The sequence below is a fragment of the Macaca thibetana genome, chromosome 16 (genome assembly GCF_024542745.1).
Source record: "Macaca thibetana thibetana isolate TM-01 chromosome 16, ASM2454274v1, whole genome shotgun sequence".
Taxonomy (NCBI): domain Eukaryota; kingdom Metazoa; phylum Chordata; class Mammalia; order Primates; family Cercopithecidae; genus Macaca; species Macaca thibetana.
Window position 1 is genome coordinate 17,505,150 of NC_065593.1, and position 23,021 is coordinate 17,528,170.

The 23,021-nt window shown below is 55.2% G+C and overlaps 2 protein-coding genes across 2 annotated transcripts in view; both read left to right on the forward strand.

Annotated features, from left to right (window-relative positions):
- CAMKK1 (calcium/calmodulin dependent protein kinase kinase 1) overlaps positions 1–17,493 on the forward strand; it is a 33,879-nt gene extending 16,386 nt beyond the window's left edge. Inside the window, exons 10-16 of the mRNA XM_050765823.1 lie at positions 877–1,076; positions 4,188–4,241; positions 5,055–5,128; positions 7,142–7,229; positions 7,451–7,579; positions 10,858–10,961; positions 15,494–17,493. Coding sequence (XP_050621780.1) covers positions 877–1,076; positions 4,188–4,241; positions 5,055–5,128; positions 7,142–7,229; positions 7,451–7,579; positions 10,858–10,961; positions 15,494–15,566 — 722 coding nt within the window. The 3' untranslated portion in view covers positions 15,567–17,493. The remainder of the gene's footprint in view (positions 1–876; positions 1,077–4,187; positions 4,242–5,054; positions 5,129–7,141; positions 7,230–7,450; positions 7,580–10,857; positions 10,962–15,493) is intronic.
- Positions 1–23,021, forward strand: part of NCBP3 (nuclear cap binding subunit 3) — a 107,157-nt gene that overhangs the window by 39,053 nt on the left and 45,083 nt on the right. The gene's annotated exons all lie outside the window — the stretch shown is intronic.

The window sequence follows — 23,021 nt, forward strand, 5'->3', positions numbered from 1 at the left end:
TGTGTCATCCTGCTCGTCCGAAGGCCTGGGGTGCCATCCATCTCTGAAAGCACATCAGCCCAGATCCCTAGGGCTGAGATGGTACCTCTGTAGGATAGCAGAGTCACGACAGTCTTATTGTCAGTCCCAGCAGCACGGACATCTGCCTAGCCTGGGTGGGGGATGGAACTGGAGAAAGGTTTTGATGGGCTTTGGGCCTGCAGACGGCACTCACAGGGAAGGGGCAGAGCGGGCCTAGGAAGAACTCTACTCCCAGCCGGGGGCAGTGGCTCACGCCTGTAATCCCAGCACTTTGGGAGGCCAAGGCGGGCGGATCACCTGAGGTCAGGAGTTCCAGACCAGCCTGACCAACATGGTGAAACCCCATCTCTACTAAAAATACAAAAAGCAGCCGGGCGTGGTGGCAGACACCTGTAATCCCAACTACTCGGGAGGCTGAGGCAGGAGAATCGCTTGAACCTGGGAGGTGGAGGTTGCAGTGAGCCGAGATTGCGCCATTGCCCTCCAAGCTGGGCGACAGAGCGAGACTCTGTATCAAAACAAAACAAAAACAACAACAACAACAAAAACCAACTCTCCTGCCCTAGTTTCCTCTGACCTCCCCACTCAGCAACAGGTCCCTTGTTTGTCATGGAGAAGGCACTGGACTTGGAGTCCAAAGACTCCTAAGATTCCAGTCCTGGCTCTGCTGCTCACACCTGTCTATACCTACATGGAGCCGATGGCCCTGACGTCCTCCTCCCAGGTCGTCACCAGACGAAAGTGTGCATGGGCTGGGATGTCCCAGCTGGCATCCCTGGCTGGGTGAGGACAGACATGGGGTCCTGGGCAGCGGTGCCCAGGCCAGCGCTCAGCTCAAGCTCCCTTTCTCTGCAGTGCATTTCCAGAAGATCGTCCACAGGGACATCAAGCCATCCAACCTGCTCCTGGGGGATGATGGGCACGTGAAAATCGCCGACTTTGGTGTCAGCAACCAGTTTGAGGGGAACGATGCTCAACTGTCCAGCACGGCCGGGACCCCAGCTTTCATGGCCCCCGAGGCCATTTCTGATTCCGGCCAGAGCTTCAGTGGGAAGGTGACTCACGGGCTCTGGGCCAGGCTGGGGTTCCTGTGGGGGGCGTAATAGCTTGCTGCAGGGGCCCAGTTTCTAACCTGAGGGTGCCAGGGTCCTCGTGTCTAGGGAGCAACATATTTGCTTCTCCCCTGGAGCCTGATGAACTCCACAACTTTGACCTTCTCCTGTTTTCCAGCAAAGTGGCCCCAAATCTCCCTTGCAGATATTTACTGTTGGTTGCTCTGTGCTGGGTTCTGGACCGGGCTGTGGAAGAGGCAGAGCCAAAGAGAACCCTGTTTCCTGCCGTCTGGATGGTTTCGGGGGAAGTTGGGGGTCCCTGCAGATCTTGGGACATGGCAGGATTTGAACTGTTCCTTGAAGAATGGGGAGGATCTGAGCAGGACCCGGAGCCCAGAGAATAAACCAGAGAACAGAGGGGCACAGGGTGGGGGGCAGAGGGTAAAGGGCCTGGAAGTTTGGGCTTTCTCCTAAGCAACAGAAGTTGGCAAAGTTACCTGAACAAGAGGTTACACAGTCTGGCGCAGTTCCCTAGGCGCTTGGCTGTTTCACCTGTGGAGTGCCAGCCACCCCACTGCCAGGGAGGCTGTGGGTAAGTGGCATTTGGACACATGTGAGTATCCAGGAAAGAGGTCAGGAGGCCGGGCACAGTGGCTTATGCCTGTAATCCCAGTGCTTTGGGAGGCCAAGGCAGGTCTCTTAAGGCTAGGAATTTGAGACAAGACGGGGCAACATAGCAAGACCCCATTTCTAAAAAAAATAATAAAAACATTAGCCAGGTGTGATGGTGCGCACCTGTAGTCCTGGTTACTCGGGAGGCTGGAGTGGATCGCTTGAGCCCAGCAGTTGAGGGCTGTAGGGAGCTGTGATCGCACCACTGCACTCTAGCCTGAGCAACTGAGTGAGACCTTGTCTCTAAAAAAGAAAGAAAGAAAGAGGTTGGCGATGTTGATAAAGATTTTTTTAAATGTTTTATTTTGATATAATTCTAAATTTACAGAAAAGTTGGAAGAATAGTACAAATAAATCCCATATGTCTTTTTACCCAGATTCACCAATTGTTGACATTTTGTCCCACTGGCTTTTTCATCATCTTTTTCTATTTATCTGTATTCATACTACATTTTTCTGAGCCATTTGAAAGTTACATTGAAGGTATTATACCCCTTTATCACTAAATACATTAGTGGATATTTCCTAAGAACAGGGACATTCTCTTACATAACCTCAGTACAATGATTAAAATTAGGAAATTCATCATTGATAAGACTTATGTATAGGTTGGGCACAGTGGCTCACGCCTGTAATCCCACCCCTTTGGGAGGCCAAGGCGGGTGGATCACCTGAGGTCAGGAGTTTGAGACCAGCCTGGCCAACGTGGTGAAACCCCATCTCTACTAAAAAATACAAAAATTAGCTGGGCGTGGTGGCAGGCGCCTGTAATTCCAGCTACTTGGGAGGCTGAGGCAGGAGAATCATTTGAACCCAGGAGGTGGAGGTTGCAGTGAGCTGAGATCGTGCCATTGCACTCCAGCCTGGGCGACAGAGTGAGACTCTGGAAAAAAAAAAAATTATATATAATCCACAGACCTTATTTAAATGTTATCAGTTGTCCTGATACTGTCCTTCACAACCTGTTCTTTTTCTGGTCCCGGGATCCGATCCAGGGCCACTTGCTGCGTTCGCCTTCTTGTCTGGGGTGTCCTTTCATCTGGAAGAGGGCCTTGGCCTTCCTTTGTCTGTCCTGATCTTGACTTTGTTTGTTTGTTTTTGTTTTTGTTTTTGTTTTTGTTTTGAGACGGAGTCTCGCTCTGTCACCCAGGCTGGAGTGCAGTGGCCGGATCTCAGCTCATTGCAAGCTCCGCCTCCCGGGTTCACGCCATTCTCCTGCCTCAGCCTCCCGAGTAGCTGGGACTACAGGCATCCACCACCACGCCCGGCTAGTTTTTTGTATTTTTTTTTTAGTAGAGACGGGGTTTCACCATGTTAGCCAGGATGGTCTCGATCTCCTGACCTCGTGATCCGCCCGTCTCGGCCTCCCAAAGTGCTGGGATTACAGGCTTGAGCCACCGCACCCGGCCTGACTTTTTTTTTTGAGACAGAGTCTTGCTCTGTTGCCCAGGCTACAGTGCAGTGGCGCGATCTCGACTCACTGCAAGCTCCGCCTCCCGGGTTCATTCCGTTCTCCTGCCTCAGCCTCCTGAGTAGCTGGGACTACAGGTGCCCGCCACCACACCCAGCTAATTTTTTGTGTTTTTAGTAGAGACGGGGTTTCACCGTGTTGGCCAAGATGGTCTCGATCTCCTGACCTCATGATCCACCCGCCTCGGCCTCCCAAAGTGCTGAGATTACAGGTGTGAGCCACCGCACGCGGCCGGTTTTGACATTTTTGAAGAGAACAAGCCTGTTATTTTGTAGGATGTTTTCACTTTGCATTTGTCTGGTGTTCCCTGATTGGATTCAGATGATGCATCTGGGGCAGGAATATGTAGGTAGAGACTGAGAATCATTCACGTAAGCGAGAAAGTGGATACCAGAAGTGGTGGCGTTCCGCAGCAGGCGAAGGTAGAGAGAGCACACATCCAGGGTGTGAGGAGGCCCAGGGGTGCTTCGGAGCCTGGAGGAGTTGTTGCCGTGGCAGTGGACGAGGGCGTGAGTGGACAGGGCCTCTGTGTGGGCAGGAGCTGCTTGCAGTATCAGGAAGAAGGTGGATTGTGAGGAGAAGAGATGACTCCTTGAACCCCGAGCTGGTTTAGTGAGCAGAAGTTCCATATATACTATCATTCCTGGGGTGCGTCTGTGACATGCGAGTGGCCCGTGTGACCCTGTGGATGAAGGTGGTTTTATACCCGTTGAGTTGGAAACATTCCTGGTTAGAGCCTGTCCCAAGGAGACTCAGAACCCCTAGAGGGTGGAGACCTTGTTCTGGCCGCCCCTGTGTCCTCAGCACTCAGCATGGGGCCCAGCATCGAGCAAGCACTGGGGAGTGTTTGTCGAGTGAGTACATGACAGAGGGAAGAGGTTCCTTGCAGGCCTCTCCTGCAGCCCACTGGAGCTGGGTGGGCAGAGGTGGCTGTGCCTGTGGGGGACTGATGTGAGCATGTTTCTTTCCAGGCCTTGGATGTGTGGGCCACCGGCGTCACGTTGTACTGCTTTGTCTATGGGAAGGTGAGTGCTGGGGATGCCAGCAGAGCTGGGGCAGGTCCAGTGAGGCGGGCACGGGCAATGGATGCAGGCTCTTCCTTTCTGTCCTTAAGTAAAGTGGCTTTTGAAAGAGCCCACCTGGCTCAGAGAAGGCTGAGAGAGAAGGGGCTTTTTCTGTCTTCCTCTGGTCTCCTGCAGAGTGCTTCTCGCGAAGGAGTCGCAGGACAGCAGACACCCAAGGAAGGGGAGGTGCCGGTGGTGGTGTCACCACCGCCCCAGCCAGAGTGCTCCCCGTCCCTCTGTCCCTTGACGCCATTCACTTATCGAGCCACGTGTTCACTCCATTGCTCATTCATTTGACAAATTGTCCTTCACCCCTACCCTGGCTGAGGCTGGACCCTGGGGACACCCGATGCTGACGTGACCGAGATCCCCGCCTGCAGGTGCTCCTGCTCTAGTGACCACACTAAGGTGTAGGAGGGAATTTCAGTGAACATGTTCCCAAGCTCCAGGTCCTGGGAGTGGAGGCCTGGCCGCAGGTGGTGGTAATGGCGGTGGGTGCACCCAGCCTGGCCTGGCCTGGCCTGGCCGCAGATGGCAGTAATGGCAGTGGGTGCACCCAGCCTCACCGTTCCCTCAGCAACTCATTCATTCAGTCAACATTTGTTGAACATTTGCAGTGTGCCAGGCCCTGAACAAATGAGTTGAGGTCCTTCTCATTTAATGGGAGCCCAGAGCTGCCCCCCACCCCCGGCCCCACCAAGGGAGGGGGGCTGGTCCCCTGGCACGGGTCAAGGCCCTGGGCCCACATCCTCTGTCTTCCTCTCCACCCCGCAGTGCCCATTCATCGACGATTTCATCCTGGCCCTCCACCGGAAGATCAAGAATGAGCCCGTGGTGTTTCCTGAGGAGTAAGTTGTCCACCCAGGGGACCAAGGGGGCTACCACCCACTCCTGGTGTCCGAGTTTTAGCAGAGCTTTTGCCCTTTGAGGACCCCACCCCAGCCTGCAGATAGGAAGGTGGCGGTGCTGTTCCCCGGGAGGGACCCTGAGTAGAAGGACGGGTGGGACTCTGGAGCCAGGGTCTCTACGACGTCACTGTACGGATGGGAGCCCTGAGATCCAGGGTTGGCCAGGGATGACCACAGGCATCATTCACACGACTCCTTCACCGCAGGCCTGCCTGGCGTCGGTGGCGCCAGCCCCACCCGGCCCCTGAACTCAAGGGGGACTTCTTCCCCCACTCAGGGTCGGGGAGCTTCAAGATGCCAGTGCGTGCTCCCGTTTCACAGATGGAAAGAGGACGCTCTGGAGGAGAGCTGTCAGGGGGCTGGGACTCAATGAGCCGGACGCTCTGGAGGAGAGCTGTCAGGGGGCTGGGACTCAATGAGCCACTCTTCCTCCCCACTCCTCCCATTGTGACTGAGGTCTCTGGGCGTAGCAGGGATGTGGGGGAGACCTTGCTCATGCATGGTTCACCTCATGATGGTTTGGCCACCGTGGCAGCCGGCCTGAGCTCCCTGGCTCCTCTTTTCAGAAGTGAAATGGAGGCCGAGTGCAGTGGCTCGCACCTGTCATCCCAGCACTTTGGGAGGCTGAGGTGGGCAGATCACCTGAGGTTAGGAGTTCGAGACCAGCCCGGCCAACATGGTGAAACCCCGTCTTTACTGAAAATACAAAAAATTAGCCAGGCGTAGGAGGGCGTGTCTGTAGTCCCAGCTACTCGGGAGGCTGAAGCACGAGAATTGCTTGAACCCGGGAGGCGGAGGTTGCAGTGAGCCTGGGGGACAGAGCAAGACTGTGTCTCCAAAAAAAAAAGAAGAAACTGAAATAGGACTTGTCCTTAGCGACTCCTGCTCTCTCCTGCTTATTTCCTATGTGGTCCCCAAGCCCCGTTGAGCCCTCTTCTTCCCTGTCTCTAGGCCTTGTTGCCACCTGCACTCCTTGCCTCATTCAGGCCTCAGGCCCCTCCCCAGACTTGTGTGGCCACCTTCCCCCGGTCTCACTGCTGCTGGCCTCCCTCCAGTCCAGCCAACACAGCCGGGTGGAGGCAGCCCTGACACACGAAGCTCAACAAATCTGCCCACATCTCCGGCCTGAAGTTTGTCTGAGGCTTCTCAAAGCCGCGCCCTGGCCCTGGCATTCACGCATCTCCGGGTTCTGCCACCCGCTCATCTGGGGCCGCCTCACTCCCCTTTCCGAGCACCAGCCAGCAGGCCTCTGTCCATTTCCTCCGCATCCTGTGATTGCCTTCCCTCGCGGCCTCCGCAGTTGTACCCCTGGTGCCTCTCATCCTGCTATACCCCCTGCCAGCGATGTCTTTCTCCCCAACCCAGGGATTTTAAAAGGGATGACGCATCTAAGACAACAGGGGGAACCAAAGTCAACAGTCCGGAGAGTGGCTTTCTGCTCCCCAGTCTTGGAAGGATGGGCTCCCCAAGACCACTGGTGGCAAGGAAACTTGGGGTTTGAGCAGGGACAGTTGGGGCTGATGTGCTGGGCGGCTGCTCCTGCCCATCTGAGTCCCATCTCTGCCTGCACTCTTCTGGCTGGCACTGTGCCAGCCTGCTAACCTCCCTGGGCCTCAGTTTCCTCCTCTGTCAGAGAGGATCTTCTCTGGGTGTAGAAGAGGATGAGGTGGTGAGTGGGACCGAAGCCCCTGGTGTCCCATAAAACGACTCTCCTCACCATCTTTGCCACCCAGTGGGGCGTCCAGCACCCATGGAAGTCTGTGTGTGCCTCTGTCCCGGAGGGAGACTTTACCTCCTGCTCGGGAAAGGCTCTCCAAGCACTTGGGAAGTTCCCTCCTGCTGTTCGGAACTCAGTCTTCCCATCCGAGGGGCGAGGGTGTCGGGAGGAGAGGTGGAGAGGAAAGCGTCCTCATCAGCCATCCCACCCTCCTCTCCTCCCTTCGCCCTCTCCAGGCCAGAGATCAGCGAGGAGCTCAAGGACCTAATCCTGAAGATGCTAGACAAGAATCCCGAGACGAGAATTGGGGTGCCAGACATCAAGGTCGGGGAACTGGAGGTCTTGGGCTGGGCTGGGACACAGAAAACAGGCGTCAGTTTCCCTTTCTGGAGAGACCGACACCAGGCTGCATGTGTGCTGGGTTTGGGTCTGTGGACTTTGGACCCCTCCTGGTGATTCTGGTAAAGGCTTGGAGTCCTTTGCTGACTGAGTGTCTACCTATGGCCTGACCTCTCCCCCTCTCCCTGCCCTCTCGGTCCCGACAGTTGCACCCTTGGGTGACCAAGAATGGGGAGGAGCCCCTTCCCTCGGAGGAGGAGCACTGCAGTGTGGTGGAGGTGACAGAGGAGGAGGTGAAGAACTCGGTCAGGCTCATCCCCAGCTGGACCACAGTGGTAAGAGGGCCGGGGTAGACGCTCCCTTGTCCTGGAGGGCCTGGGGGTCCTGGGGGGCCTGAGCCTTGCTCTGTGCCCGCCTCCGTTGGGGGACAGAGACCTGCCTGGCCAGCCAGCTGTGATCCTGGGCCACTGGAGCCGCCATTCTGCTGGAGGCCCATGGAGTGAGCCCGTGTATCAGTTAGACGGCACCTGTGTCTTCCCCAGAGCCCATATCAGGAGGTCTTGTGGTCAGGAGACCAGGAGGCTTGGTGAGGAGAGTAACCGATTTAAAGAAATACCAGGTGCAGTGGCTCACACCTATAATCCCAGCACTTTGGATCACCTGAGGTCAGGAGTTCCAGACCATCCTGGCTAACATGGTGAAACCCCATCTCTACAAAAAAAAAAATTAGCCGGGCGTGGTGGAGGGCGCCTGTAGTCCCAGCTACTCAGGAGGCTGAGGCAGGAGAATTGCTTGAACTTGGAAGGCGGTTGTAGTGAGCTGAGATCACGCCACTGCACTCTAGCCTGGTGACAGAGCGAGACTCTGTCTCAAAAAAACAAAAAAATGGCCGGGCGTGGTGGCTCAAGCCTATAATCCCAGCACTTTGGGAGGCCAAGACGGGCGGATCACGAGGTCAGGAGATCGAGACCATCCTGGTTAACACGGTGAAACCCCGTCTCTACTAAAAAAATACAAAAAATTAGCCGGGCGAGGTGGCGGCGCCTGTAGTCCCAGCTACTCGGGAGGCTGAGGCAGGAGAATGGCGTAAACCCGGGAGGCGGAGCTTGCAGTGAGCTGAGATCCGGCCACTGCATTCCAGCCTGGGCGACAGAGCGACACTCCGTCTCAAATAAATAAATAAATAAATAAGAAAGAAAGAAAGATATAGATGGCCTTTGCTGAGCGGCAACAATCACCGTGACTGGAAGAAGCATTTCCTTCTGTCCAGACAGTTATTGAACTTCCGTTTTCCAGGCACTGCCGAGGACATGGCAGGGGAATGGCCTGGGCAGCCGTTGGATTGGAGAAGTGGCCCCAAAGCCCACGTATCAGTTCGATGGTGCCTGCGTCTCCCCCAGAGCCCACTCACGTTTCGGTTTTGCTCCTCTTCCTCTGCTCAGCTTCTTTGTTGGCACTTGGAAGTGGTTCACGTAGTACCTGGTGGCCACTTGGGGCCACTGAGAGCCCTGCCCTGCCCCTGCCTGAGAGTCAAGTGAGTCGGCAAGCACAAGGCCAGGAGCCAGAGCTGGGGCCACTGCCTCTGGCAGGGCCTGGCCTTGCACTTTATCCCCTGCTGCAGGGTCCCGGCCCAGCTAGGAACAGCTGGCTGAATCCCTGCCCCCTATGCTTACTTGGCTCTGTGGGGTCCCTGGAACCAGGCAACTCCCACGGGGTCCCCATGGCCACTTCTCTGGTCTTAGCCACCACCTCCTCTCTCCCAGACCACCGGAAGAACCTCCCACGCTGTCCTTTGCTTCTACTCTCACTCCCCGTCCCCCTAGTCAGTGCTCAACTCAGCACCCAGCATGGTCCTGGTGGCATGAATGTGTCACCTCCCAGCTCAGAGCCCGCTTCTCACGGGGCTGCCGTGTCCCTCAGAGTCGGGCCCCCAGCCTGCCCTCCCCCTGCCCTGTTTTTCTGCGGGGCTCCTGCACCGTCCCCCCATCATGCACTCGACTCTGGCCACGTGCCATGGAAGAGGCTGCCCTAGAGCCTTCAGATTTTGCTACCTTCTGCCTGGGGAGCCCCACCCCCGACTGCCACGGGACCTGCTCCCTCACTTCCTGCGGCTTTTTAAGCCAGGGTCCCCTCCGAGAGAGAAGCAAGCCTTCCCTGCGTCACACCTCATCGCCATTCCTTGTTTTATTTTTTCCTTTCCACTTACTGACATACGTATTTTGCTGATTTTTCTTCTTTACTTATCACCTGTCTCCTGAAACTAGAATATAAGCTATATGATGGCCGGGCGCAGTGGCTCACACCTGTAGTCCCAGCACTTTGGGAGGCCAAGGTGGGAGGATCACTTGAGGTCAGGAGTTTGAGAACAGCCTGGCCAACATGGTGAAGCCCCGTCTCTTCTAAAAATACAAAAAATTAGCCGAGCGTGGTGGTGGATGCCTGTAATCCCAGCTATTCAGGAGGCTGAGGCAGAAGGATCATTTGAACCCGGGAGGCAGAGGTTGCCGTGAGCCGAGATCGTGCCACTGCACTCCAGCCCCGGGCAACAAGAGCGAAATTCCATCTGAAAAAAATAAAAAGGCTATAGGGCTACATGAGGGCAAGAATTTTGGCCTCAGTGTGGCCCCAGTGCCTAGAGCAGTGTCCAGCACACGGTAGGCAGCCAGTGGTGACCAGTGTTGACAGGATGGATGGAGACAGGCGAGTGAGTGAAGGGACTGGCAAGTGTGCTGCTGGCTCTCTGCATGTGTGTGAGTCAGCGTGTGTGTGGGCAGGGCATGGAACCGTCCTTGGCATGAAGGAGGGATAAAGGCAGAGAGCCAGGCTGCAGCAGCTGCCCCCCTCCTGGCAGCCCCCCTGGCTCGGCCACCAACTGCGGCTCAGCCGCTTCCCGGGCCACTGTGCAGTAGCATCTTCTTGGCATCCTCTCTGCGGCCGGAAGGTGGGAAGGATGGCACAGCATCCTCCATGGCGTTGCTGCCGTGGTGAGAAGGTATTTTTTTTTTTTTTTTTTTTTTTTGAAACGGAGTCTTGCTCTGTCGCCCAGGCTGGAGTGCAGTGGCGCGATCTCAGCTCACTGCAAGCTATGCCTCCTGGGTTTACGCCATTCTCCTGCCTCAGCCTCCCGAGTAGCTGGGACTACAGGCGCCCGCCACCTCGCCCGGCTAGTTTTTTGTATTTTTTAGTAGAGACGGGGTTTCACCGGGTTAGCCAGGATGGTCTCGATCTCCTGACCTTGTGATCCGCCCGTCTCGGCCTCCCAAAGTGCTGGGATTACAGGCGTGAGCCACCGCGCCCGGCCGGCCGAGAAGGTATTTTCTAATGGATTCCTACTTCCAGCCCTGGCCCTCCCCACTCTTTCAGCCTGGCCTTGTGGCCCCTTCATGGACCGGTCCCGGCCCCCCTCCTCACGCACCAGCGGCACCCAGCTCCTCACCGTTCGGGGACTTTGCCGCCAGCCCCCGTGTTCTCGTCCCCGCCATGCCGTGCTGTGCTGATTGAAATGAGACCCACGCTGCGGCCCCCTTGGCAGCTGCTCTCGGGGAATCGGAGCAGAGGTGGCGTGTCTGGGAGCCTGGGGCCTGTGCTCCTCACACCGCCATGTCCTCCTCAGATCCTGGTGAAGTCCATGCTGAGGAAGCGCTCCTTTGGGAACCCGTTTGAGCCGCAAGCACGGAGGGAAGAGCGATCCATGTCTGCTCCAGGAAACCTACTGGTGTAAGTACTAGTGGGCCGAGGCCTGCCGGGTGCTCCCTGGAGTCGGGTGGGGAGGCCTGAGGCCCATCCTCCCGCTCTCACTGTCGTTGGGCCGAGGCCAGAGCCTGGGGACTTGGCCAGGTCTTGGAGTTGGCCCCGTTTGCATCTCTGTCCCCGAGGTTAGTCAGGGTGAGAAGGGACCTTTTGGGCCCAGCCCTTGCTTCATTCCTGGGGCCAGCATCCCTCACATACACGCTTCCAGGGATGAGGAGCTCACGCAACCCCTCCGTGGGACAGGAAGACCCTTCTTCCATCAAGCTTGATGTCACTCTCCGACTGGGTCCAGCCCCTCTGGGGCTTCAAATCTGTGGCCTCCTCAGCCCTTGGCAGCCTGGCAGAGGTTTGCAGACGGGCTGATGTCGGCTCCCTGTAGGAGGCTGGCGGGCTGTAGAGGAGGGGCGCTGGCCCCTCTGCCTGGCCCTGGGGACTGTTGGCTGCTCTCCCGAGTGGCCCAGGCTGCCTGCAGCCATTGCTGGGGCTGTGCGCCCAGTCAGCACTTTGTGAGTGCTTGTCCAGTGAGTGAGCAGGGACAGGCTGGCCAGTGGACCACGGGAGAGGAACCCGCATTTGCCGAGGGCTCCCCACAGTAAGCCATGCCTGTGGATTCGCCACCTCCTAGGAAGGTCCAGAAAAGCCGCCCCTCAAGCCCGTGCCCCTCATCCTCAGTAGTTCCACCTTCTTCCACTGTAATAAAAGCCAGTCTAGGATGCTGATAAAGCCTGCTGGAGTTTGTACACAAACCTGCAGAGAGAAAACGGTCGGGGTCCTGAACCACAGCATGGTCCTGGAACAGCCACTGCCTTCCTCTGGCCCCGGAGGGAAGCTTCAGGGAAGGGGCTGGCGGGGCTCTGTGTGGAAGGCGCACTCCCCTTGGCACTCCCAGCGCCAGGCGCTGTCCGGGTGCATTGGCTTTGCACTGTCCCCAGGCCTGTCCGGGCCCACCATGTTGGTGTCCTGTGAGGTCTCCCTCTCGTAAGAGTAAGAGGGCCCTTCAGAAGAGTCGGGTCCCCTGGTAGTGGATGAGCTGACATCTGCTCCCTGCTGGAGGTGCTTGCATCCAGGGAGAGTCACATCATGAGGTGTGGGGCCTGGAAAAGGCCTGGAGATCCCAACTGCAGTTTTTCTATCATCTCTTCAGTGAGGTAGTTGCGGTTGGGGGAGGATTCTCTGAATTCATCTAGGAATATAGGCCCCTGACGCTGGAATTGTGCTTAGTGCGTGTGTAGCGAGGGGACGTATATAATTTGACATCCAAATGGGGGCACTTTTGAGAGTGAAAGGGGAAGCCATTCATAATTATGCCAGCACGGTGGCTCATGCCTGTAATCCCAGCACTTTGGGAGACCAAAGCAGGATTGCTTGAGCCCAGGAGTTCAAGACCAGCCTGGGCAACATAGCAAGACCCCATCTCTAAAAAAAAAAAAATTAAAAATTAGCTGGACGTGATGGCGGACGCCTGTAGTCCTAGATACTCAGGAGGCTGAGGTGGGAGGATTGCTTGAGTCTGGGAGGTGGAGGTTGCAGTGAGCCAAGATTGCACCACCATACTCCAGCCCGGGTGACAGAGCCAGACCCTGTCTAAAATATGTATATATATATATTTATAATAATTATGCCAAGCCGGGCGCGGTGGCTCAAGCCTGTAATCCCAGCACTTTGGGAGGCCGAGACGGGCGGATCACGAGGTCAGGAGATCGAGACCATCCTGGCTAACACGGTGAAACCCCGTCTCTACTAAAAAATACAAAAAACTAGCCGGGCGAGGTGGCGGGCGCCTGTAGTCCCAGCTACTCGGGAGGCTGAGGCAGGAGAATGGTCTAAAGCCGGGAGGCGGAACTTGCAGTGAGCTGAGATCCGGCCACTGCACTCCAGCCTGGGCGACAGAGCAAGACTCTGTCTCAAAAAAAAAAAAAAAAAAAAAAAAAAAAAATTATGCCAGGACAACAGGTGGAATCAGGACTGTGTCCAGCAAACCTGGACACCTGGTCCCTCTGACTCAGAGCCTATGGTCCAGCACCCTCTAGTGGTGGGACAAGCCAGACACAGGATAAAGACAGTACCTAGGTTGTACCTGGCAAACAGAGTGACAAGATTGGGCTTAATACTTTCCAGCTATAAAATTATAGAATTCTGTGACCCAAGTTTAATTTGGTGGTAGAGCTTTTTTTTTTCAGTAGAGATGGAGTCTTGCCATGTTGCCCAGGCTGGACTTGAACTTCTGGCCTCTAGCGATTTGTCCACCTCAGCCTCCCAAAGTGCTGGGATTACATGCATGAGCCACCACACCCTGTCTCTAGGTTTAACTTTGAAAGTAGATTTTACCTCATCAAGTCCCAATATTTATCCTTGATAGACTGTTTTGGTTTTTTTGTTTATTTGTTTGTTTTCAGACGGAGTTTCGCTCTTGTTGCCCGGGCTGGAGGGCAATGGCACAGTCTCGGCTCACTGAAACCCCTGCCTACTGCATTCAAGCAATTCTCCTGCCTCAGCCTCCCAAATAGCTGGGATTACAGGTGCATGCCGCCACCACACCGGCTATTTTTTTATTAGAGACGGGGTTTCACCATGTTGGCCAGGCTGGTCTTGAACTCCTGACCTCAGGTGATCTGCCCACCTCAGCCTCCCAAAGTGCTGGGATTATAGGTGTGAGCCACTGTGCCCGGCCATAAACTGTTTTGTATACTTTGGGATAATTGTAGAAACTCTGTAGTAAAGTAGGGTTGGTCCTTTTTAAAGATATCAAAACCCATTTACTCATTTTGGGAGGAAAATTAGACACCTAAATCTGTTGAATATGTAACGGAATCCTAAGACTGATAGATGGACTCTGCCCTGTGAACAAGGCAAAGAAAAAAGCAAAATGAAAGCCCCTCTACCCAGATCTGCTGGGGGCTGACTGAAGTCCACACAGAAGGCCCTCAGGCCGGGCACCGTGGCTCACGCCTGTAACCTCAACACTTTAGGAGGCTGAGGTGGATGGATCACTTGAGCCCAGGAGTTTGAGACCAGCCTGGGCAACATGGTGAAACCCTGTTTTTATAGAGATAAAAAAATTAGGCTGCCGGGCACGGTGGCTCAAGCCTGTAATCCCACCACTTTGGGAAGCCGAGGCAGGCAGATCATGAGGTCAGGAGATTGAGACCATCCTGGCTAACACGGTGAAACCCCGTCTCTACTAAAAAATACAAAAAACTAGCCGGGGCCGGGCGCGGTGGCTCAAGCCTGTAATCCCAGCACTTTGGGAGGCCGAGGCGGGCGGATCACGAGGTCAGGAGATCGAGACCATCCTGGCTGACACGGTGAAACCCTGTCTCTACTAAAAAATACAAAAAAAAAACTAGCTGGGCGAGGTGGCGGGCGCCTGTAGTCCCACCTACTGGGGAGGCTGAGGCAGGAGAATGGCGTGAACCGGGTAGGCGGAGCTTGCAGTGAGCAGAGATTGCATCGCTGCACTCCGGCCTGGGCGACACAGCAAGACTCTGTCTCAAAAACAAAAAAAAACAAAAAAAACAAAAAACTAGCCGGGCGAGGTGGCGGGCGCCTGTAGTCCCAGCTACTCGGGAGGCTGAGGCAGGAGAATGGCGTGAACCCAGGACACGGAGCTTGCAGTGAGCCGAGATCCGGCCACTGCACTCCAGCCTGGGTGGCAGAGCGAGACTCCGTCTCAAAAAAAAAAATTAGGCTGGGCGCGGTGGCTCATGCCTATAATCTCAGCACTTTGGGAAGCCGAGGCGGGCGGATCACGAGGTCAGGAGATCAAGACCATCCTGGCTAACATGGTGAAACCCCGTCTCTACTAAAAATATGCAAAAAACTAGCCGGGCGTGGTGGCGGGCGCCTGTAGTCCCAGCTACTCGGGAGGCTGAGGCAGGAGAATGGCGTGAACCGGAGAGGTAGAGCTTGCAGTGAGCTGAGATCCAGCCACTGCACTCCAGCCTGGGTGGCAGAGCGAGACTCCGTCTCAAAAAAAAAGAAAATTAGCTGGGTGTAGTGGCATGTGCCTGTAGTCTCAGCTACTCAGGAGGCTGAGGTGGGAAGATCGCTTGAGCCTGGGAGGCAGAGGTTGCAGTGAGCCGAGATCACGCCGCTGCACTCCAGCCTGCACGACAGAGCAAGACCCTGTCTCAAAACAACAACAACAAAACTACACACACAGAGAGAAGGCCCTTGACCAGGCTGATAGTAAGAGGATGTAGGGAAGCCAGCTGGGTCAGACTGTGAGAGGCTCCAGAGGCCGTGCTAGGAGGTTTAGACCTCATCTCTGATCAATTGGGGGCCACGGAGGCATTGTGGGCTGAGGCTGGGGGCTGGGAGACCGCCAAGGAGCAATTGCTGTGATGTAGAGAGGCCAGAGGGAGGCCAAGCTTGGGGCAGTGGGTGAAGGGGGCTTTGAGAGATTCTGGGATTCAAATTCCTGTGTGTGTGAGGGAGAGTATTCCCCTGAGGGTATATTCTGACCCTGACACCCTCTGTCCCTGGTGTCCCCTGAACAGGAAAGAAGGGTGTGGCGAAGGGGGCAAGAGCCCAGAGCTCCCCGGCGTCCAGGAAGACGAGGCTGCATCCTGAGCCCCTGCATGCACCCAGGGCCACCCGGCAGCATACTCATCCCGCGCCTCCAGAGGCCCACCGCCCTCATGCAACAGCCGCCCCCGCGGGCAGGGGGCTGGGGACTGCAGCCCCGCTCCCGCCCCTCCCCCATCGTGCTGCATGACCTCCACGCACGCACGTCCAGGGACAGGACTGGAATGTATGTCATTTGGGGTCTTGGGGGCAGGGCTCCCACGAGGCCATCCTCCTCTTCCTGGCCCTTCTTGGCCTGACCCATTCTGTGGGGAAACCAGGTGCCCATGGAGCCTCAGAAACGCCACCCGGCTGGTTGGCATGGCCCAGGGCAGGAGCAGAGGCAGGAGACCAAGATGGCAGGTGGAGGCCTGGCTTACTGCAACTGAAGAGACCTCCCGCTGGGGCCGGGCAGGCCTGGCTCAGCTGCCACAGGCATATGGTGGAGAGGGGGGTACCCTGCCCACCTTGGGGTGGTGGCACCAGAGCTCTTGTCTACTGAAATGCTGGTGTGCGGGCTCGGACCCCTCACTGGGGAGAGGGCCAGTGTTGGAAAATTCTGATTCCTTTTTTGTTGTCTTTTACTTTTGTTTTTAACCTGGGGGTTCAGGGGAGAGGCCCTGCTTGGGAACATCTCACGAGCTTTCCTACAGCTTCGGTGGTTCCCAGCACACCCCACCATTATTTGGCAGCCGAGCGGACGGAGCTAACTTTCCTGGACTGTGTTTCGCATTCAACGTTATCTGGAAAGTGGGCTGAACGGAATCAAGCTCTGAGCAGGGGCCTGGAGCGGAAGCACCACATCGTCCCTGCCCATCTCACTCCCTCCTTTGATGGCTCCCCAGAGCTGAGGCTGGAGAAGACACCAGGGCTGACTTTGACCGAGGGCCACGGACGCGCCAGGCCTGTGGCCCTGCACATGCTGAAATAACTGGAACCCAGCCTCTCATCCTACACTGGCCTACCCATCTGGCCCCAAGAGCTGCACTCACATTCCTACAATAAAGGACAAACTGTCCAGGTTGGAGGGATCACGAGACACAGAACCTGGAGGGCTGTGCACACTGGCGGGTGGCCTCTGCGGCAGCTGCCTCACCCTGAGGACATCAGCAGTCAGCCTGCTCAGAGCGGGGGTGCTGGAGCGCGTGCAGACACAACTCTTCCGAAGCGGCCTTCGCCTTCTCTCTGGGATCAGTGTCCGGCTGGCCGGCCTGGCGTTGGCTGACCAAATGCTCGTAGAGGTTGACCCCCACAGGGAAATCACACAGGACGCAGACCTGCCCTGGAAACATGGATGGACGAGGGATTTTGGCCACAGGTGTGGGTTTCCCATTGGAAGAGGGCTTGTTTGGAGAAGGGAGGCTGGCTGGGGGAGAAACCCGGATCCCGCTGCATCTCCACGCCTGTGGGTGCATGTCGCGCCTCCACGCGCACACGCGTGCGCGTGCCCATCTGCTGCACACAGCTCACTTGTATGTCCTGCACCGGTACACGCATCTGTAATACAGTTTCTACGTCTATTTAAGGCTATAGGAGCCGAATGTGCCCCGTTGTCAATGGGTCCACGTTTCTCCCTGGCTCCTCTGTGCTAAGGCAGAGTGTGGCCCAGGGCTTAAGAAGTTATTCCGTACTGTTTTTAAGAACACTTTTATAGAGTTAGTGGAAGGCAAGTGAAGAGCCAATCACTGATCCCCAAGTGTGTCTTGAGCATCTCTGAGCGTCTGGTCTGGGGGGACCACGTCGATCAGACCCACCCTTGGAAAGCTCTGGGGTGGACCCAGTTGGGATGCTCACCCCGTCACTGAGGGTTTTGGTTGGCGGCGTCGTTTTTGAATGTAGCACAAGCGATGAGCAAACTCTATAAGAGTGTTTTAAAAATTAACTTCCCAGGAAGTGAGTTACAAACAATAAAAGCCCTTTCTTGAGTTAAAAAAAAAAAAAAAAAAAAAAAAAAAAAGGCTTGTGTGTACATTTTCTGCATCTGGATACATGTTCTTTCTTTCTCAGCAGCTGGAACAGCTGGCTTTGTAGAATTTTCTGGAAGTGCCTGAGGCACCCTAAGTCCCTGAGCAGGACAGTGGTGAGACGTGCTCTCGGGGGAGGGAGGGAGAGGGAAGGGCTGGCTCAGGACGGTGACGGGGCTGCAATCCAGGGTACAGCTGAGGCTCCTGGGTGGGTCCGTGGCCACTCCTTGGGAAGAACTGCCTGTTTTCACAGGGGCTCAGGAGGCCAAGGTCTGGTCCAGGTAGGAGCCATATCCGCTTCTCTTGGGGCAGAGGTCCCTGTGGTGTCACGGGAGTGCCTGTGACACCAGCCCAGTGACCTCCCATCCCCACTTAGCCTTGGACACTGGTACAGACTTTTAGGACCCCGCACCTCTGTTCCCATGGTGCAGCCCTCCAGGGCAGTGACGAAGAGTCATCATTGAGGTCACACAGGCCTGAGCTTGAATCCAAGTTTTGCTACTTAAACAGTGTGTGACCTTCGGCAAGTCATTGGAGGAGCCTCAGTTCCCTTATTGGTATAATGGGAACACTCCCGTGGGGTATTTTGTTTGTTTGGGTTTTTTTGAGACTTGCTCTGTTGCCCAGGCTGGAGTACAATGGCGCGATCTCGGCTCACTGCAACCTCCGCCTCCTGGGTTCAAGCGATTCTCCTGCCTCAGCCTCCCGAGTAGCTGGGACTACAGGCACCCGCCGTCACGCCCCGGCTAATTTTTTGTATTTTTAGTAGAGACGGGGTTTCACCATGTTGGCCAGGCTGGTCTTGAACTCCTGACCTCAGGTGATCCTCCCGCCTCGGCCTCCCAAAGTGCTGGGATTACAGGCATGAGCCACGGCGCCCACCTCCCATGGGGTTTGAATGCAAAAAATGCAAACTTTTTCTTCTGCTCTCACAGCACAACAGTGAACACAGAAGACTTCTGAGACCAACTGTGTGGAGTGCCCCCTCCCGCATATCCCTTCTGCGGCAGACACCAGCCGGGTGTCTTCTAACTCAATTCTCACACTGTCCACTCGGAAGCAGTATCAGATCCCACAGGTTGACACAAGCCCACAAGACAGTCCCTCAGTCAGACACCAGTCACAAGTCCAAGCCTCTGGAGTTTCTGTCCCACCGGCTTCGAGTTGGGGTTCCCACAACCCTCTCTTTGGGTTTGATTAACTCAAGTGTCCACTCAAGGGATGCTAGTAGGATGTGGCCAGGATGGAAAGAAGCAGACGGACATGAGGGATATGCGGGAGGCCAGAGTGACAAGACCATGCGTGGGCTGGCCATGCAGGTGGGAGAGGAAGGGGTCGGGGGTCCCCCAAGCTTCCAGGCAGAAGCTCCCCAGACACCAAGACCGGTAAGCCCATCTTGTTCTCATTTCTTACCCCCCACTGGAGCCCCTCAAAGGCAGCCCTCTCCATCTCTCGCCTCCTCACTGGTCTCCTAGCCTTGGTCCTTGGCCCGCTGGTCCATGCCCTCCCTGGCTACCTGAGTGATCTTTCTGAGCACCCACCTGACCATGCCCCTCTCAGAACCCTGCCATGGTCCCCATGGTGCTCGGCCTGGTGCTCAAGGCCCCGCCAGCCCCTCTGGATGCCCTCCCCACTCCTGTCCCACCCTCTTGCCTTGCTCCCATTACTCTTCAGGCCCACCCATTCCTGCGGGACACTGCCTCCTCTCAGTCCCTGCCTCTGCTTGTCAAGGTTGACCCCGCCCTCCAAGGTCTACTCAGCAGCTGGAAAAATCCCTCAGTGGGTTCATCGAAGTGGTCACCAGATCGATGCAGAATTGCAGCGTGGGAGGGCACCTGCTAAACTTCTCACTCGGTCCCCACCAGAGTCCAGGAGGGACCGTGCCTAAGGCACTGGAGCTTTCACAGGGACAAGATTCTCCGTGCCCTCAGGCGCTCCCGCTTCTTTAAGGCAATCTGTGCCAATATCCATCTACCTCCCTGCGAAACACACCCCAAAGCTGAGAAAGGGCTCCCCACTGCAGTCAGCCTGCTCCCTCCACCCCAACTCCCAACTCCCCATTCAGTTCGAAGGGGCAGTTCTGGAATCTCCGAGGGAGTTTTTAAAAAATCCTCATGCCTACGTTCCACCTTCAGAGATTCTGGTTCAAATGGTCAAGGATGTAGTCTGGGTGTCAGGATTTTTTTAAAAAAATATATTTTATATTTAAAAAATTATTTTAGCAGTTTTAGGTTTTAGAAAAATTGAGCAGAAGATACAGACAGGGCTGGGAGTGGTGGCTCATGCCTGTAATCCCAGCACTTCAGGAGGCTGAGGCAGGTGGATCACCTGAGGTCAGGAATTCGAGACCAGCCTGGCCAACATGGTGAAACCCCGTCTCTACTAAAAATACAAACATTAGCCAGGCGTGGTGGCAGGTACCTGTAATCCCAGCTACTCAGGAGGCTGAGGCAGCAGAATTGCTTGAACCCAGGAGGTGGAGGTTGCAGTGAGCCGAGATCATGCCACTGCACTCCAGCCTGGGCAACAGAGTGAGACCCTGTGAAAAAAAGAAAAGAAAAGAAATAAAAGAAAAGAAAGAAGGAAGGACAAACAGTTCCCATATATCCCCTCAACCGCCACCTCCTGCCGCCCAATTTCTCTTATTATTAACATCTTGCATTGGGATACATTTGCTTCCATTTATGAGCCAATCTTGATACATTATTATTAACCAAAGTCCACAGATTACATTAGGACTCACTGAGTCGTACTATTCTATGGGTTTTAACAAATGTATAATGACATGTATTCACCATTACAGTGTCACATAGAAAGGTTTTGCTGTGGCCGGGTGTGGTGGCTCACGCCTGTAGTCCCAACACTTTGGGAGGCCCAGGCAGGCAGATCACAAACTCACGAGTTCAAGACCAGCCTGGCCAATACGGTGAAACCCCGGCTCTTAAAAATATAAAAATTAGCCGGGCATGGTGATGGGTGCTTGTATTCCCAGCTACTCCAGAGGCTGAGGCAGGAGAATCATTTGAACCCGGGAAGCAGAGGTTGCAGTGAGCCGAGATCACGCCACTGCACTCCAGGCCTGGGCGACAGAGTGAAACTCCATCTCAAAAAAAAAAAAAAATAGTTTCGCTGTCCTAAAAATCCTGTCCTTTACCTATTCATCTCTCCCCCTCCCTTCTTCCTTTAATAACGACTCATCTTTTTACTGTCTACTGTCTCCATAGATTTGCCTTTTCCAGGATGTCATATTGTTGGAATCATACAGTATGTAACCTTTTCAGCTTCCCAGCTGATTCTTTTTTTTTTTTTTTTTTTTTTTGAGACGGAGTCTCGCTCTGTTACCCAGGCTGGAGTGTAGTGGTGTAGTCTTGGCTCACTGCAACCTCTGTCTCCCAGGTTCAAGTGATTCTCCTGCCTCAGGCTCCCAAGTGGCTGGGATTACAGGTGCCCATCACCACGCCTAGCTAATTTTTTGTATTTTTAGTAGAGACGGGGTTTCACCATGTTGGCCAGGCTGGTCTCGAACTCCTGACCTTGTGATCTGCCTGCCTTGGCCTCCCAAAGCGCTGGGATTACAGGCATGAGTCACCGACAGCAGGGGTTGACATGAATAGCCCTGGTCTAGAATTTGGTAAAGGGAGGTGGTAGCTCTGGGGCTTTGTGTTACTAAATCTAGTATGGGCAAAAGTCTCATTTCCTTTTGATACGTCCATCTGTCTATCATCCATCCATCCATCCTTCAATCTTTGTCCCAGGCCTTCTGTAACCAGGCTCTGAGTTAGACACTAAGCCAAACCATCACTGTTGCTGCTCTCACGGTTCTCACATGCTGCTGCAACAGACAGACATGAATCAAGTCGCCACGCAGGTGCTTGGATGATTTTGAAGTGATGGGCACTTTATAGGAAAGGCTTGTGGTGAGTAGCTCTCTGAGAGTAGTTAGGCTTCCCAGAGCAAGGAAGGTTCCAGCTGTGACCTGAAGTTGAGACGGAACTCACTAGACCAAGTGAAGGAGGGAGGAGAAAGCTCTGAGCAGGGAGCCTGGCTTGTGCAAGGGCCTGTGGGAGGAGGGAGCTTGGTGCTTTCCAAGAACTGAAGTAATGCTGGGAGTGAGGAGAGAGTCGTGAGAGATGAAGCTGGAGAGGAGACAGGGGCTGCAGCATGTGTGCTGAAAAGACACATCACTCAGGCCAGGCACCATGGCTCATGTTCGTCATCCGGGTGCGGTGGCTCACGCTTGTAATCCAGAGGTGGTGGCTCATGCTTGTCATCCCAGCACTTTGGGAGCCCAAGACAGGTGGATCTCTTGAGCCCAGGAATTCAAGACCGGCCTGGGCAACAAACTGAGACCCCATCTTACAAAAAACAAAAACTAGCTGGATGTGGTGGTACCGGCCTGTGGTCCCAGCTACATAGGAGGCTGAGGCACGAGGATCGCTTGAGCTCAGGAGGTTGAGGCTGAGGGAGCCAAGATGGCACCATTGCACTCCAACCTGGGCAACAGAGCAAGAACCTGTCTCAAACAACAACAACAACAACAACAACAAAGGTTTCTCTGGCTACAGTGTAGAAGGATGGGAGTAGAAGAACCAGAAAAACAGAGAAAGCAGTGAGGAGGCCGTGGCAGTGTCCACTCAAGGGATGCTAGTAGGATGTGGCCAGGATGAAAAGAAGCAGACGGACATGAGGGATATGTGCGAGGCCAGAGTGACAAGACCATGCATGGGCTGGCCATGCGGGTGGGAGAGGAAGGGGTTGGGGGGCCCCCCAAGCTTCCAGCCATGCCCACCTGGATCGACTGTGGTGCTGATCAGAGAGCGAGGGAACACAGGAATGGACCCGCCTTGCTACATTCAAAGGAAGACGAAATTGGACATGCGGATCTGGAGCTCAAGGGAGAGGCGAGAACTGGAAATGGAGACGCGGGGGCCCTCAGCATGCGGACGGCTGTGGAGCTGGAAGCCATGCGTGTGATGAGCTAGCCGAGGCAGTGAGAAGAAAGGGGCCCAGAATTGAGCCCTGGCAGAACGCCACTGTTGCGGAAGTTGGAAGAACGTGCAAAGGCCCTAGGGCAGGAGCGGTGGAAAAAAAAGAAAACCAAGAGTGACATGAACACAGCAGAGCCTGTGTGGTTTCAGGAACTGGGAGTGGCCCTCAGCATCCATGATGCCGAGTGCTCAAGGGAGGTGATGGGAAGATCTAGAAAGTGAGAGACATGGCCGGGCACGGTGGATCATGCCTATAATCCCAGCACTTTGGGAGGCTGAGGCAGGTGGATCATGAGGTCAGGAGTTCGAGACCAGCCTGGCCAACATGGTGAAACTCCATCTCTACTAAAAATACAAAAATTAGCTAGGCCTGGCGGCGGCGCCTATAATGCCAACTACTTGGGAGGCTGAGGCAGGAGAATCGCTTGAACCCGGGAGGTGAAGTTTGTAGTAAGCTGAGATCACGCCACTGCACTCCAGCCTGGGCAACAGAGCAAGACTCTGTCTTG